The 17845-nt window shown below is 38.3% G+C and overlaps 1 protein-coding gene across 1 annotated transcript in view; it reads left to right on the top strand.

The window, feature by feature from the left end:
• The first annotated feature begins 467 nt into the window (after nt 1-467).
• Nucleotides 468-17845, top strand: part of gfra3 (GDNF family receptor alpha 3) — a 38875-nt gene continuing 21497 nt past the window's right edge. The window contains exons 1-4 of the mRNA XM_061979610.2: nt 468-620; nt 9827-10123; nt 13135-13206; nt 15897-16251. Of these exons, the coding sequence (XP_061835594.2) occupies nt 581-620; nt 9827-10123; nt 13135-13206; nt 15897-16251 (764 nt within the window). The 5' untranslated portion in view covers nt 468-580. The remainder of the gene's footprint in view (nt 621-9826; nt 10124-13134; nt 13207-15896; nt 16252-17845) is intronic.

Consider the following 17845-nt stretch of genomic DNA (forward strand, 5'->3'; position numbering starts at 1 on the left):
AAAAAGTAGCGACTTATAGTCTGGAATTTATGGTACCTCAAATGGCCCCTGTGCCGCATTTTGGACACACCCTGTAAATGTGATGGATTTGTATATTTGATGTATACTTTTAAAATATACTTTTAGATATTGTATATACTTTTGAATATTTTATGTACTTTTACAGTTATGTACTTTCAATGATTTGATGTACTTTTTTTAAACATGTGTTCTTATAAAGCAAGTATGGTTTAATTAATAGTAATAAGAATATAAATAATAAGAGTGATTCATGGTTTAAAGATAAACAGAAGGTGAGATGAAGATTGAGGACGATGACGATGATGATGATGAAGCTGAGAGGTGAAGATCATCTGCAGCATCAAGTCGTGTTTTTCTTAGCTGAATATTTTTCACTCTCAATATTTCAAATATTTCTGCGTCTTTTCTCGCGGATTCAGAAGACTTAACATTTTCAAAGAAGAACAAAGAGGAGATCGATCAAAAAGGTTGATTCAGTCCGCGGCGCACCAAGTCCTGCTCCAACTGATCCACTTGGTTCCGATCCCGAGCTGTCATCGGACTCCACATTTCAACAAATATGCTTTTATTTGTAGAAGTTCTGGTTCTTTTCTCCTCGGGTAAGTTCAACAATTATTGATCTTTTCTTAGTTTGGATGTATGTAATTTCGTAATTACCATACAGAATAAACAATCGTTATTATATCGATGATCTTTTTAATATAATGTCAACGAAGTACCATCCATCCATCCATTTTTCTACCGCTTGTCCCGTTCGGGGTCGCGGGGGTGCTGGAGCCTATCTCAGAATATTAAAATATATCTTTGTCAAATCTAAAATGATAAAAGTTAGTAACAATGATCCTTTATTAAAATACATTCATCATTTATCCACAGCTGGCTATAGTGAATTTAATACAAAATCAAATATAAAATATGTTTAATTAAGCGCTTCTGGCTGTAAACATTAAAAAAAATATGTATCTACCTCAGGTAACATTGCTGACAAATCATAATAAATAAATATGAACTTTTTTTTTTTTTTATCATTTAAAGCATGCAGTGACGTCATATATACATTGGCTCGAAAAAGAGCATCATAACAATAATCATATTAATAATAATAATGCCAATGATAGTGATAATAGTGATGATAATAATAATAATAACAAAAGCAGAAACATAGTGTATAATAATTATCATCATAGAATTGCATAATTGCAGAAACGTATTTCAATAATAATAATAATACATTTGACGCAGAAAAATAATAATTATAATTGTATTATTGTCATTATGATGATGATGACGATAATGATGATGATTATTTTGTTTATAAAGCAGTTCGCTGGAGATGCATGCATGGAAGTCAACACATTAAGTTTTCAGCATATTTAATGAGTGCTGACTAGATACATTTGACTGATTGGTAATGGCTGTGGTCAGACGCAAATCTGCTGACTAAGCATTCCATATATTTGGTGGTACATGACTTAGCAACACAACTTGATTTCATGTTCATACATTATACATTATACATATAGAATGGTACAAAGCATAATCGTGCTCATATAAGCTTCATTGTATGTCAGGATCATTAAGGTCAAAGTGCGACCTGAGGGTCATTTGTAGCCTCAAATAAAGTTTTTGTATTGAAATATAAAACTTCTTAGCATATTTTGCTTTTAATCTGATACAAAGTGCACATATCAAAAATGGACTCTACCTAAAAGTTGCACGGCCCCAATTACACAAATACTACATACATACTATGTTAGCTTTATGTTGAGGTCAGCAGTATTACATATTTGCAAGGAGAAGTAAAGGATGATGATAATTAGAGATGATAAATGCGTTAAAATGTAATATCGGAAATTATTGGTATCGTTTTTTTTATTATGGGTATCGTTTTCTTTTTTTTTTTTATTAAATCAACAAAAAAAAAAACACAAGATACACTTACAATTAGTGCACCAACCCAAAAAACCTCCCTTCCCTATTCACACTCATTCACACTCATTCACACAAAAGGGTTGTTTCTTTCTGTTTTTAATATTCTGGTTCCTACATTATATATCAATAAATATCAATACAGTCTGCAGGGATACAGTCCGTAAGCACACATGATTGTGCGTGCTGCTGGTCCACTAATAGTACTAACCTTTAACAGTTAATTTGACTAATTTTCATTAATTACTAGTTTCAATCTAACTGTTTTTATATTGTTTTACTTTCTTTTTTATTCAAAAAAATGTTTTTAATTTATTTATCTTATTAAATTTTTTTTAAAGTACCTTATGTTCACCATACATGGTTGTCCAAATTAGGCATAATAATGTGTTAATTCCACGACTGTATATATCGGTTGATATCGGTATTGGTTGATATCGGTATCGGTAATTAAAGAGTTGGACAATATCGGAATATCGGATATCGGCAAAAAGCCATTATCGGACATCCCTGATAATAATGATGATCCAGGCGTGGCGCAGTGGAAGAGTGGCCGTGCGCAACCCGAGGGTCCCTGGTTCAATCCCCACCTAGTACCAACCTCGTCATGTCCGTTGTGTCCTGAGCAAGACACTTCACCCTTTCTCCTGATGGGTGCTGGTTAGCGCCTTGCATGGCAGCTCCCTCCATCAGTGTGTGAATGGGTAAATGTAGAAGTAGTGTCAAAGCGCTTTGAGTACCTTGAAGGTAGAAAAGCGCTATACAAGTACAACCCATTTATTTATCATTTATCCATCCATCCATTTTCTACCGCTTATCCCCTTCGGGGTCGCGGGGATAATGATGATGTTGACGGATAATGATGATGATGACATCACATCCAAACACGGTGGGGAAAAAGCAAAGAACACAAAACATGATGAAATGTTCCTTGTCGAAGGCATGAGGGAGGCAGGAAACCATAAATAGTGCATGGAAACAAAAGAATCATCAGTATAAGTGAACAGGGGGGAATGGCATCGTGGGCCAAATGAGTGAATGATGAATAATCTGTCAACTGAGTCGAGCAGACATGCTAATTAGAGAACAGCTGCAGGTGTTGCTCATCAACACGCTGGAAGAAGCCATGTAGGAAGGAACAAGCTAAGGCAACAACCTGAAAAGCACAACAATAAAACTAGGTTGTGACAAAAATAACAGTTGCGTCAAAAAGACGTCTGAGATAAAAGAAGGAGACGGAAGGGTAAAACGTGCTAATCACAAAAAGTGTAGAAGCACTAAACATGAAGGAGAAAACTTTGATGATTTCCATGCACTAAATTTGTCTGATTTGATTGATTGATTTTTTTCTTCTGTTTTTACACCTACATGTGAAGTCCCAGTTTCCATGCTCTATCTCTAATATGACAGTGTGCCTCTCGCACACGATTGTGGTCATCAGCTTGTTTAGCTATGTGGAAATACAAGTAAAAGAAGATAATGCTCCATGCAATGAAATAGATTAAACAGACAACTACAACTCTCCACTGCTATTTAGTGTTGTTGGTCATGTTTAAATACGTTTAAACCACATCAATCAATCAATCAATCAATGTTTATTTATATAGCCCTAAATCACAAGTGTCTCAAAGGGCTGCACAAGCCACAACGACATCCTCGGTACAGAGCCCACATAAGGGCAAGGAAAAACTCACCCCAGTAGGACGTCAATGTGAATGACTATGAGAAACCTTGGAGAGGACCGCACATGTGGGTAACACCCCCCACATGGGGGAGGGGTGTTACTCTAGGGGGGTTGTTAAGGTTATTATAACCATAAGAGATAAAGGGGGAAAAAAACATTATTTTGGTGAACTGCTCTATTTACTGTAAACACAAACTACGCAGTGAAGTCTTTTAATTGCTGGTGTACATGTCGATGATGTAGTGTGAATTGTTGTGTGCAGACTTGGGTTGTACAGTATACCGGTATTAGTATAGTACCGCGATACTAATGAATCATATTTGGTACTATACCTAAAAAGTACCGGTTATGTTTATAAACTCAGGAAATATGTCCCTGGACACATAAGGACTTTGATTATGACCAATGTATTATCATGTAAAGACTTGGTATCGGGTTGATACCCAAGTTTGTGGTATCATCCAAAACTAATGTAAAGCAACAGAAGAATAAGTGATTATTACATTTTAACAGAAGTGTAGATAGAACATATTGAAAGAGAAAGTAAGCAGATATTAACAATAAATGAACAAGTAGATTAATAATTAATTGTCTACCACTTGTCCTTAATAATTTTTATAAAATAATAGAATGGAAAATGACAACAATATGTTACTGCATATGTCAGCAGACTAATTAGGAGCCTTTGTTTGCTTACTTACTACTAAAAGACAAGTTGTGTTGTATGTTCACTATTTTATTTAAGGGCAAACTTGCTATAAGAAACATGTGTTTAATGTACCGTCGGATTTTTTGTTAAAATAAAGCCAATAATGCAATTTTTTTTAGAAAAGTATCGAAAAGTACTGAAAAGTATCGAAAAGTATTGAAAAGTATCGAAATACATTTTGGTACCGGACTTTTTGCCATAAGAATATATTTTTGCGTACCACTATAACAGACACAGTAAGGAAGTGCTTTCTACAATACTGCCTAAAAGAAACATGTGAATATTAATCAGAAGTGGTCCAAGCATGGAACAATGTGGGGTGCCATGACGAATATTTCTGCACTGAATTTTTATTCAAAGAATGATAAAAACCTGTATTTTAACAAACTGAATTCGTAAATACATAATTGTCAGCATAATTTGATGTAAAAAATTTCAAATTTTCAAAATTCAAATACAAACATTTCCGTTGCATGAATTCAGTGTCTAAAAAAAGCTTTCGTAATACAGACACAAATTAACCCCCATACGTTCTAACCAATAATTATCAAATCAATACTGTGTATTATTACTTTTTTTATAAGCTTTTTCTATTTTTTATTTTAATATTTGTATTATATGATTTTCAGGCGTCAGGAACACAGGCAAGACCTGAAAAGACCCCAGCAGGCGTGCTCGTTAAATAAAACTAATAAGTTAAAAAGCTGCAGCTCACCACCTCCTGCTGTTCTTTCTCACTTTCCTTTACACCCTTTAACTCTCCATAGCAACCAACACACCCCCACTTTACGAGCTGCCCTGATGATGACCCCCAAGTCCCCCCATCAGTACTACAGCACCTCACATAACACTCATCACACACACACACACACACACACACACACACACACACACACACACACACACACACACACACACACACAAATCATTCTTGACTCTTTAAAGTTTGAATTTTTATATCAGACTGGAAATCAGATATACCTTTTTTTAATGATCCTTCAATCATCAGAGTGGTCTTTCTACGCACAGTGAGACCCTCATTCAGAATGAAATATAAAAGTATCTTGCATGCCTCACTGAATACAAGCAGTCTGAAAGCATCAACAAGCTTATCAACAACATGAAATAATTAACGCGGTTTGTCCCACTTCACCATTTGATAGTTAATAGGTTCACACATGTAATATTTAATAGGTTCAGAGTCAGACAAACTGATATTTATTAGGTGCACACATAATGATATTTGATATGTTCACACGTGTGATATTTGATAGGTTCACATATGTGATATTTGACAGGTTCACCTATGTGATATTTGATAGGTTCAGACATACTGATATTTATTAGGTGCACACATTATGACATTCGATAGGTTCGCACATATTTTATAGATGCATATATGATATTTGATAGACTCAAACATTTGATCTGTTCAAACAACGATATTTGATAGGTTCACACGTGATATTTAATAGACTCAAAACTTATGATTCTTGATCGGTTCAAACATTGTATTTGTTAGGTTCATACATAACTACATTTGATAAGAGCATGATGATTTGCAGTTAAAACAAGGATAATATCTGCATAGACATTAAAATGGACATAAGCTTTGACACAAAACAAACCATGACATGACAAAGTACTCACCTGCAACCTGGCATCAGGGTTAGGAAAATACAATAAAACAAAGTAAGAAAAATCTGTCCAATATACCGTATATATAACTTATTTAAAAGAATAGCTGCGGCTGGAACATATCTGTTTTGTTCCAGCTGCAGCTATTCTTTAAATGTTCTGCACTTTGGGACTGTAAGCCGCTGACCGGATGGGAGGAACAGGAACTTACCATAAAGTGGGTTGTTCTTATTGTAATGGAGTTGGCAATCTACTGTACCTGCCTGGTGTACAGGACTCCATACGCCAGTGGTGTGCCGTCAGGGCCAGCAAGGCCTTTCTTTGCTGGCCTAACATAACCAGAAATCATGATCATAATTAAAGACAAAAGTCATTTTTAATTTACTTTCCCTAAATATCTAAAATTATTCATATTCTCTTCATGTCATATTATGCTCTTTCCAGTGCTGTTGTTTTTAGGTTACAGTTTGTATCCAATCAGAATTCCGCTAGCTTATGTTGCCATGCTGTACCAAATCTGCCCGGGGCCTTCAGAATCAACGAAGCAGGCGTCTGTGCACTGTAAGTGAACGGACACATACAGGTGATAGCCAATCAGATCACGAGTTGTTGTCAGTAAGGCCTTCTCGCTAGCCTTGCGCTGTGATTGGATACTCACTTGGGAGTCCCAAGTGAGTATCCAATCACAAGTTGCGAAAACAGAAAGTGGCACAGGAGCCATATGAGCCATAGAAAGCCACAAAGAAGGAGAGCAACATGTTGATTAGGTGGCAGATATATATTTGCAAGGCCATTTTCAAGAAGGAAACTACGTCTCGTGAGATGAAGAAATGGTGAAATGCCCGCCATTTCCACTCAAGTCAACCGACTATGAGGGGCTATACGGCGTCGAATGGGTGCTACAAATTGTGAGTTCAAATATTCTATTTATGGGTGGTATAGCTCGGTTGGTAGAGTGGCCGTGCCAGCAACTTGAGGGTTGCAGGTTTGATCCCCGCTTCCGCCATCCTGGTCACTGCCGTTGTGTCCTTGGGCAAGACAATTTACCCACCTGCTCCCAGTGCCACCCACACTGGTTTAAATGTAACTTATATATTGGGTTTCACTAGTGGTTAGAGTGTCCGCCCTGTGATCGGTAGGTTGTGAGTTCAAACCCCGGCCGAGTCATACCAAAGACTATAAAAATGGGAGCCATTACCTCCCTGCTTGGCACTCAGCATCAAGGGTTGGAATTGGGGGTTAAATCACCAAAAATGATTCCCGGGCGCGGCCACCGCTGCTGCCCACTGCTCCCCTCACCTCCCACGGGGTGATCAAGGGTGATGGGTCAAATGCAGAGAATAATTTCGTCACACCTAGTGTGTGTGTGACAATCATTGGTACTTTAACTTTTTAACTTTAACAAAAGCTCACACTAATGTCTGTTAGAATGCTAAAAACATTATGACAGACCATCTCAAAAAAACGTAATTGAATTAAAAACTATTTTTTACTGAATGAATTACCCATGCTGGCTGCTCTGTAAACAAACCTAGCCCACGCTGCTGTGACGTAGATTACCGTAATAACCTTTACTGGATATTACTCAAAAGCACGGATTCCAACCATTGAAATACTTTCTATAGTTCAAGACCTGCGGTAATTTGAAAACAGCATTGCACATCATAATTACAACTACAGTTTCGATGTTAAAGATCTAAAATTGGATTGGAAGTCTAACGGGCCCCATGAAGCCCACGGGCCGTACTTTACCCATGTCTAGTCTATGTAGAGTTTCCAGGGGAAGATATTTAATACAGTAGATGATCTCTTTTGACATTTTTCACTGTTGTAGTGACACCAACAGTCCTTTTAGTCCTTTTGTAACAACACTTGTATTTTCTCCCTGCTTCCATTTCCGTTCTGCTTTTCGTCCATGGCGTCTCTCAGATTTGTGTCCTTCAACCAGGACTCAGATTAAGCTTTAGGCTGCTTGGTTTTAATGGAGGTGCCAGATCTAGTGCAGTCTGGTGGGTGGAATGAAAGCAGAAGCCGTGCTGTTCAATGTTAGAACATACAGAGTCCGGAACGACACACATCTGCTCAAAAGCAGGCGTGGACCTGAGCAGCAGTGGAAGAGTCAATAACAGGGTGGCTTGGAGGGAGCAGGAGCCGAGATTTAATGTTACACAACACCATACTTGCCAACCCTCCCGGATTTTCTGGGAGACTCCTGAAATTCAGCGCCTCTCCCGAAAACCTCCTGGGACAAATTTTCTCCCGAAAATCTCCCGAAATTCAGGCGGAGCTGGAGGCCACGCCCCCTCCAGCTCCATGCGGACCTGAGTCCGCTTTCCCACGATATAAACAGTGTGCCTGCCCAATCACATTATAACTGTAGAATGATCAAGGGCGAGTTCTTGGTTTCTTATGTGGGTTTATTGTTAGGCAGTTTCATTAACGTCCTCCCAGCGCGGTAACAACACACAAATCGTAAAGCAGTTCGTCTTCCGCAAACAGCAATGTTGTGACACTCTTAAACAGGACAATACTGCCATCTATAACATCAATAACATATACGGCTTTTAGAGAGTGCAGTGCACAACTGCGCACACAACAAGGAGAGGAAGCAAAAGAACAAGGAAGATACAGCCATGGCGACGCCGACGACGAGTAAGATGAAGAAATACGCTTTGTTGCACCTTTCCTGCCTGAGTCTGGCAATTAGTTGCAAATCTTGCTTTATTGATTGCTTGCACACAGCCAATCCAACACAAAACAAACTAGTCCCCGCCCGCACTGCTACCGCTCCCTCTCTTCTCTCGCCCACATACTCACTGACGTCACTCCCCTCACATGTTCACCTATTAAAGGGCCACACACACACATACGCTACTCTCATAACAGCTTGTAAGTTCCAAGCCGCAGCTGCGATTGACCTGGATAGCCTCCGGGAAGAAGTAGTGGACTACCAAGTGCTTGGCACTGAAGATCTTCCTCAGGAAGCAAAGATTGACCGGTTTTGGGCCATGCTAGGGAGAGATGGAAGATTCCAGACTCTAATGCATTTGATGAAAGCACTTTTGTGTGTGCCACACATCAATGCATCATCAGAGAGGGTGTTCAGCATGGTTAGAAAAATAGTGACAGAGAATAGAACAAGGATGGACAATTCAACCCTTAACTCAACAATGAGTAGATGAGTGTTATGTGTGTGTATATGTGTAAATAAATGAACACTGAAATTCAAGTATTTATTTTATTTATATATACATATATATATACAATCAAATAAATATATATATATATATATATAGCTAGAATTCACTGAAAGTCAAGTATTTCTTATATATATATATATATATATATATATATATATATATATATGAAATACTTGACTTGGTGAATTCTAGCTGTAAATATACTCCTCCCCTCTTAACCACGCCCCCAACCACGCCCCCCGCCCCACCCCGACCAAGCCCACCCCACCCCCCTCCCCCCACCTCCCGAAATCAGAGGTCTCAAGGTTGGCAAGTATGCACAACACGAACAGTCAAGTTTCAAATTGACAAATCAAAAGGTCTAATAATGTGTGTCCATGTTCTTGTGGGTGTACAGAAACAAAACACAATGTCTGAAACTAAATAGTACAGTATTGCAGTACAGACAGTTAGTATTTTTGGGACACACTTTAATTGTCAGCCAATGATCTGAGTTCTATTTGGTAACGTAATGAGCAAGATGTTGAATTTAAAAGTTTTGTAAAAGTTTGTAAAGTATCATAAAAAGTATGATAAAGCTGCATGTGGCCTCGAAAATGAAACTTTGAGCATATGGTCATCCCTCTCTTCTTTGTTTCCTTGTAGGTGTTTTACCATTATCAGTTCCCAACGTCACTTCGTCGGCTTTCCTTCCTGACTGTGTGAACGCTCATCTGGAATGTTCTACTGACCCCCAATGTAAAGACTTGTACCGGGACTGGGAGCTGTGCACCGCTGTTACTTCTGTGGGACCGACGGGGGAGCAGGCAATGACTGAGTGCCTACACAAACAAGATGCTCTGCTGGAGAAACAGCCATCTTTGTTGGCGTGCAAGTGCCACCGTGGCTTTCGTAAGGAGGAGCAGTGCTTGCAAATATACTGGAGAGTCCGTCTGCTGTCAGGTCAGTCAGGAGCTGCGCGAGATGTCAATCTAGATGTCAATATATCTTTGTATTGCAGACAGACAATACACCAACCCCTGAACCCTAAACAAAAAAACAACCCCTAAATCCTAATCCGAACATGAATGTTAACCCTTAAATGAATTCGAGTGAGTGTCCCTTCAAGCAGACTCCAGATAATTCCGTACAGAAATATACAGAAATGGACTTACATTGAATGCATCAGTAAGTGAACAAAGCCAAGTTACACAAGACTTCCCCTGTGGGCTATTAGCCATCACAGCATTAGTGTACTTACACACGCTTTAGCCTTTAATGCTTTTACAGCAGTAAATATACAACATAGAATAAGATATTATACCCATGATGGACTTTGTGCTTTGCTCTGCTGTTTAATGTTCTTCTTGTTGAGTTAAAGGCGCCATAGTATGATTTTTTCCCCTACATTTTAAACACTTCCTTGTAGTCTACATAACATGTAATTGTAGTTCTTTGGTCAACATTTTGCACATATATTTTACAGAACATCTCCAAGCCGCTTTCCAATTCTCTTTAGGATGTCTTCTCCCCGCCATCTTTCATTGTCTTTTGACAGATATCAATTCAAAATATACACTGCTTTGTATTAGAAATAGCAACAGCTGAACACAGAAACCTCGAAATGTATATATATATATATATATATATATATATATATATATATATATATATATATATATATATATATATATATATGTATATATATATATAGCCGTAAGACTCTTGAACGCATCATAATAATCGCCTCAATTCCCCCCAAAAATGGATTAACTCGCTGGAATATTTAAAGACAATATAACATACATCCATAAACGTGGGCACATATGCAAAACTGCAATATATTTTATCTGTACAGTAATCTATTTATTTATATCTGCACCTTATTGATTTTTTATCCTGCACTACCATGAGCTAATGCAACGAAATTTCGTTCTTATCTGTACTGTAAAGTTCAAATTTGAATGACAATAAAAAGTCTAAGTCTATCCATCCATCCATCCATTTTCTACCGCTTGTTCCCTTCGGGGTCACGGGGGGCGCTGGAGCCTATCTCAGCTACAATCGGGCGGAAGGCGGGGTACACCCTGGACAAGTCATATATATATATATATATATATATATATATATATATATATATACTGTATAGTCAAGGTTTCTGTGGTTTATCCGTTATACAGTGCTCAATACCGGGGTAGAGTGGAATATACGTTAGGTCAGGAAAAAACACAGAGGCTATATCATCCCTACAAGCCAGGGGATTTGCAGGTTTGTAGGGGTGATATAGTTTCTGTATTTTTTCCTGACCTAACATATATATATATATATATATATATATATATATGTATATATATATATATATATATATATATATAAAAGAAACAGAAGATAGGGTGATGTGATGGGAGAACAAAAATTATACTGTAAATTGAATTTTAAAGTATTACTAAAAATAAGATTTATCATCATTTATAACATTAATCCCACAGATAGTCTGTAGACTTTGACAAATTAAAAAAATGTCAAAAAAGTACTTTGACATGCACTAAAAACAGAACTACTGCAAGGAACTTCCATCCATCAACTTTTTACCGCTTGTCCCTCTCGGGGTCGCGGGGGGTGCTGGAGCCTATCCCAGCTTCACACACAACTGAAATGACCAAAACCGCCCCCGTAGTGTTCAGGAGGGACACGGCATGTACCGTACTTCACATAGAAAACAAACAGACAGCCATGGGAGAATTCGGCTTTTTCTGTGACGTTGTTTATACACATACCTTAGAAATATTTACTGTACATATCTCTCCCTTTAAACACATTGTTGAAAAAATTGCTTAACGGTCAACAAAGCATCAACACAATTCAAACAAAAATGCATCACCAATACAATACATTTACCAACAATAAATAATAGTGGTATTACAAGAAAATTAAATAGAAACCAAGGAACATGGTGTGTGTGTGTGTGTGTGTGTGTGTGTGTGTGTGTGTGTGTGTGTGTGTGTGTGTGTGTGTGTGTGTGTGTGTGTGTGTGTGTGTGTGTCAACATTGTGATATTGTACTGATATACATGTAAATAGATAGATATTGTACTAGTGAGGCAATGTAGTGCAGTATAATATACTGCAGTATCTTGTAGTAAAGTGTAGTGCAGTGTAGTGTAGTGTAATGTAACATCCGTCCATCCATCCATTTTCTACCGCTTGTCACTTTCGGGGTCGCGGGGGATGCTGGAGCCTATCTCAACTGCATTCGGGCGGAAGGCGGGGTACACCCAGGACAAGTCGCCATCTCATCACAGGGCCAACACAGATAGACAGACAACATTCACACTCACATTCACACACTAGGGCCAATTTAGTGTTGCCAATCAACCTATCCCCAGGTGCATGTCTTTGGAGGTGGGAGGAAGCCGGAGTACCCGGAGGGAACCCACGCAGTCACAGGGAGAACATGCAAACTCCACACAGAAAGATCCCAAGCCCGGGATTGAACTCAGGGCTACTCAGGACCTTTGTATTGTGAGGCACATGCACTAACCCCTGTTCCACCGTGCTGCCCGTAATGTAACATAATGTAGTAAAACTGTAGTGTGTTATTAAGTAGTGTAGTATAGTGTATTATTAAGTAGTGTAGTATAGTGTAGTATTGTATAAAGTAGTGCAGTGCAGTGTTATGTATTGTTGTATAAGGTAGTGTAATTATAGTGTAGTGTTGTGTATTGTAGTATAGACTAGTGTAGTATGTATAGTGTAGTGTAGCACAGTGTAGTTTAGTACACAGTAGTGTAGTGTAGTGCAATGTAGTATAAAGTAGTGCAGTATGGTGTAGTGTAGCATAAAGTAGTGTAGTGTAATGCAGTGCAGTATTGTGTACTGTAGTATAATGTATTGCAGTAAGCACCAAATGATGTGGTGGATCAGTGGTTGCTCTACGATAAAATTTACATTTAAAACCCTGACATATTTCTGCAGGTGAGGATGACCTGGAAACGTCTCCATACGACAACACACAAATTGATCTTGGTATGGCGTCCATTGTTGCAGGTAAAACACACCTAAACAGACGTCAATCAAGTAATAAAACTTCGGAAAAGTTATTGTCCAACATTAACATAAAGATATGTCGTCATTGATGGCACTTGCACTCGAAACAGTAAGTAAAAAACGCTTTTGTACATTTAATTGTTGATAAAAACAATACGTGAAAATCTACTAAAGTTACCAGTAAAAAAAGAATACAGTACCTTTGTATATACAATATTTCTACATACACACACATATATATATATATACATATATATATATATATATATATATATATATATATATATATATATATATATATATATATAAATACATATATATATATATACAGAATATATATATATATATATATATATATATATATATATATATATATATATATATACAGAGACGTGCACATGATTATAGAGGGGCAGGGGCTCAAAGTCAGAAAAGGGCAGGACATTTTTTTTTGGTCCTTTACACAATATGGAAATGAATGTAAAATTAAATTTGCTAATAGGAGTCTAACTACTTAGCTGTGTGTCCTTTGTAGGTAAAAGTGATTGCCATTTCTTTTGTGTCAACAAATTATTGTCATAATGAGTTAATTGACATTATCATAGGCTTGGAAGACATGAAAAGCAACAAAACACTGGTTTATTATTAGGCTATTTATTGTTAAAGATAAGCACTTTAATATTGAACATTGAACAGTGCAACATGAACTTTGAAAAAAAATACAAAAATAAATACCCAAATGGAAAAAACTTCAATGTGAAAATCTGTCCTTCTTCCCTTAACTTGATGAAAACACCATCAAGTTGTAACTTATGGTCTTTCTCACTTAATGCTCAGACTAAACAACTGAAACGCAATACAGGGCCAAAAATATGGACCAGGGGCCAGTAGAGGGCTGTAGGATGGAGGCCACCCATACCCAAATATGCTCCTCAATGTAAATTCAGGGCTTCCATGAAATGCTGTGAAATCAGTGCACAATCAGTAGCCAAACCTTCTGGGGGCCTAAAAGCAGCAACCTTCTGGGGGCCATGTCCCTGTAGATGTTGATCACATCATTGTGGTTTATGACTACGTCTTTTTCAATGGAGAGGAGAAGGAGATCAGACAGCCTCTCTTCTGTGCATAGGCCTCTGAGTGACTTTTTGACCAGCTTCAGTTTAGAAAAAGACCTCTCTACTGTGGCAGTGGACACTGGAATCGTGGCATATGTTTTCATCATTTCTTCCAGTGCTGGAATGATGTCATGTTCACTGTTGTCTCTTAGTGTTCTTAAGATCCCCTTCAGTGTGAGAGTGTCATGGAATGATGCATAGAAAACTCTGAGCTCTGTCTTCAACTACTCTTCTTCTCCTCCATAGAATTCGGTGCAATATTTGTTAAGACCTCTTCTCCTACATCACTTGTAGCTCCTTCAACTTCCCCCTCATCTATGGCTTCCTCTGCAGTAGTATCATCAGCCTCCCTTCCTGTGGATTCTTCCTCCCCAACATTTACCGGGATTTCTATGGCTTCCTCTGTGTCAGGAGTTGCATCTAAAGCCTCTTTTCTCTCAGGTGTTGCTTCTACACTCTCCTTCTCCTCTCTCAGGTGTTGCTTCTAAGGTCTCTGCCTCTCTCTCAGGTGTGACACTTTCTGAGGTCTGTGGTCTTTCTTGAATTCTGGTGCTAGTACTTGGTTTTAGCCATGCATTAAGAGGTCTGCTACCCTTAGCTGCTTCCTGGCGCTCCTTCTCCTTCCTTTTCTGTATCCTTTCTTTTTTGGCATTGTGCTGCAGGCATAATCAACATGAATCAAGTTTAAATACAGATGGTAATATTCCTAACTGACAACCTACATCTTATATCCCCAGAATGCTGAAATTATTATTATTATTAATAATAATAATTATTATTATTATTATCATTATCGTTATTCTTCTTATTATTGTCTTTATTATCATTATTATTATTATTATTATTATTATTTTGTTAACCCACACAGTAATAGCAAAGTCACAATAAACTTTATATCTAAACCTCTGCTGTGAGAGAAATGTGATCCGCCGTAAACACAGTGCATTATATTTTGAAAATTAACCCGGTGTTTTATTTTGTATTTTGTACACTACTTCCTGTCCCGCACGATCCGCTCTGCGCGGAATTGATTTGCCGTGCTCAATTGATGCGCCGTGCTCCGACGTCCGGCAAAAACAGAAGCTGACACATTGAATAATAGAATAATACAGCGTTTTTCTGAAATATTACCCATATTAGATGCTGAATAAGTGGACGGCGACTAGACCATAACTCACACGTCTCCTCAGGGGCGCAGTTGGCTCTCTCTCCTCTCACTTACTCACTCACTCGCCCTCTCTCTCTCTCTCTGGCGGAAGCGGCAGGCTCAAACAACCCGGTATTACAAGAAACGTGGAGTTTTTGTACCGCTGTTTTTTTTGTTTTTTACATCCCTGACAGGAATTTATTAATGTTGTTTAGAGAAAAAAGAAAAAAAACACACACACACACACAGGCAGAGGGCACTTTTTAAGACGAGGCAAAAAAGGGCAGGGGCTCAAGCACCCATAGGGCCCTATGTGTGCACGTGCCTGTATATATATATATATATATATATATATATATATATATATATATATATAGTTTAATTGTAGATGTATTGATGAAAAAGCATTGTGTTTTCATTGTGCTCAGCTTCAACATTCTTACAAGTGGACGTGGAAAATCAATGTCTGAAAGCAGCTCAGGATTGTGGCTTGTTTGAGAAGTGCGGCTCTTTAAGATCCGAGTATGTTCTGGCGTGCACCAAGAAGGTGACAGGAAGCCAGCGATGCAACCAGCACAAGTGTCATCGGGCGCTTCGACGATTCCTGGAGAAAGTACCAGAAGAATACAGCTTTGGTGTCCTCTTCTGTCCCTGCACCAACACCCTGTGTGGCGAGAGGAGGAGGAAAACTATTGTTCCTTCTTGTGCTTACGAGGAGATGGAAGACCTGCAACCTAACTGTCTTCACCAACAAAGCTTCTGTCGCAAGGATGCTCTTTGCAGGTCAGACATGATATATCATGAACATCATACGTTCATAAACATCATATATTCATAAACATTATATCAACATATGTTCATAAAGATATGTTAAAAAAAAGGGCATGTTCATAAACATATCTGCATAAATATGATATGTTTATAAACGTCATATGTTCATTAAGAGATGTTCATAAACATATCTCCATAAACATATGTTTATAAAGATATGTTCATAAACATATGTTCATAAACATTAAATGTTTATAAAGATATGTTATTAAACATATGTTCATAAACATACAGTATTTCCATCTGAGGTCGGGTCGCGGGCAGCCTAAGTAGGGAAGCCCAGACTTTCCTCTCCCCAGCCACTTCGTCCAGCTCTTCCCGGGAGATCCCGAGGAGTTCCTGGGTCTTCCCCGTGGCCTCCTACTGGTCGGACGTGCCCTAAACACCTCCCTAGGGAGGCGTTCGGGTGGCATCCTGACCAGATGCCCGAACCACCTCATCTGGCTTCTCTCGATGCGGCGGAGCAGCGGCTTTATTTTTGAGTTCCCCCCGGATGGCAGAGCTTCTCACCCTATCTCTAAGAGAGAGCCCCGCCACCCGGCGGAGGAAACTCATTTCGGCCGCTTGTACCCGTGATCTTGTTCTTTCGGTGAGGGTGGGTAGGTGAGGATGGGAACGTAGATCAACCGGTAAATTGTGAGCTTTGCCTTCCGGCTCAGCTCCTTCTTCACCACAACGGATCGATACAGCGTCCACATTACAGAAGACGCCGCACCGATCCGCCCGTCGATCTCACGATCCACTCTTCCCTCACTCGTGAACAAGACTCCGAGGTACTTGAACTCCTCCACTTGGGGCAGGGTCTCCTCCCCAACCCGGAGATGGCACTCCACCCTTTTCCGGGCGAGAACCATGGACTCGGACTTGGAGGTGCTGATTCTCATCCCAGTCGCTTCACACTTGGCTGCGAACCGATCCAGTGAGAGCTGAAGATCCTGGCCGGATGAAGTATTATGTATTACAAGTATTATGTTTATTGAAATACATACAGTATTTCAATAAACATAATATGTTCATAAAGATGTGTTCGTAAACATATTTTGATCATAAAGATACGTTCATAGAAATATGATGATTAACATCATATGCTCATAAAGATATGTTGATAAACATGATATTTTCACAAACAAATCTCCATAGACATATGTTCATAAAGATATGTTCATAAACATCATATGTTCATAAAGATATGTTCATAAACATAATGTGTTCATAAACATATGTTCATAAACATATTTTCATAAAAAAGATGATCATAAACATCATGGGTTCGTGAAGATATGTTGATAAACATGATATGTTCATAAACTTATCTGCATAAACATATTATGTTCATAAAGCTGATTTGTTCATAAATGTTTATAAACATGATGTGATCATAAACGTCATGTGTTCATACAAATATGTTGCTAAATATGATGGGTTCATAAACTTATCTGCATAAACATATTATGTTCATAAAGATGACTTGTTCATAAAGATATGTTGATGAACATATGTTCATAAACATATCTCCATAAACATAATATGTTCGTAAAGATATGTT

This window comes from Nerophis lumbriciformis, linkage group LG19 (assembly GCF_033978685.3).
Source record: "Nerophis lumbriciformis linkage group LG19, RoL_Nlum_v2.1, whole genome shotgun sequence".
NCBI lineage: Eukaryota > Metazoa > Chordata > Actinopteri > Syngnathiformes > Syngnathidae > Nerophis > Nerophis lumbriciformis.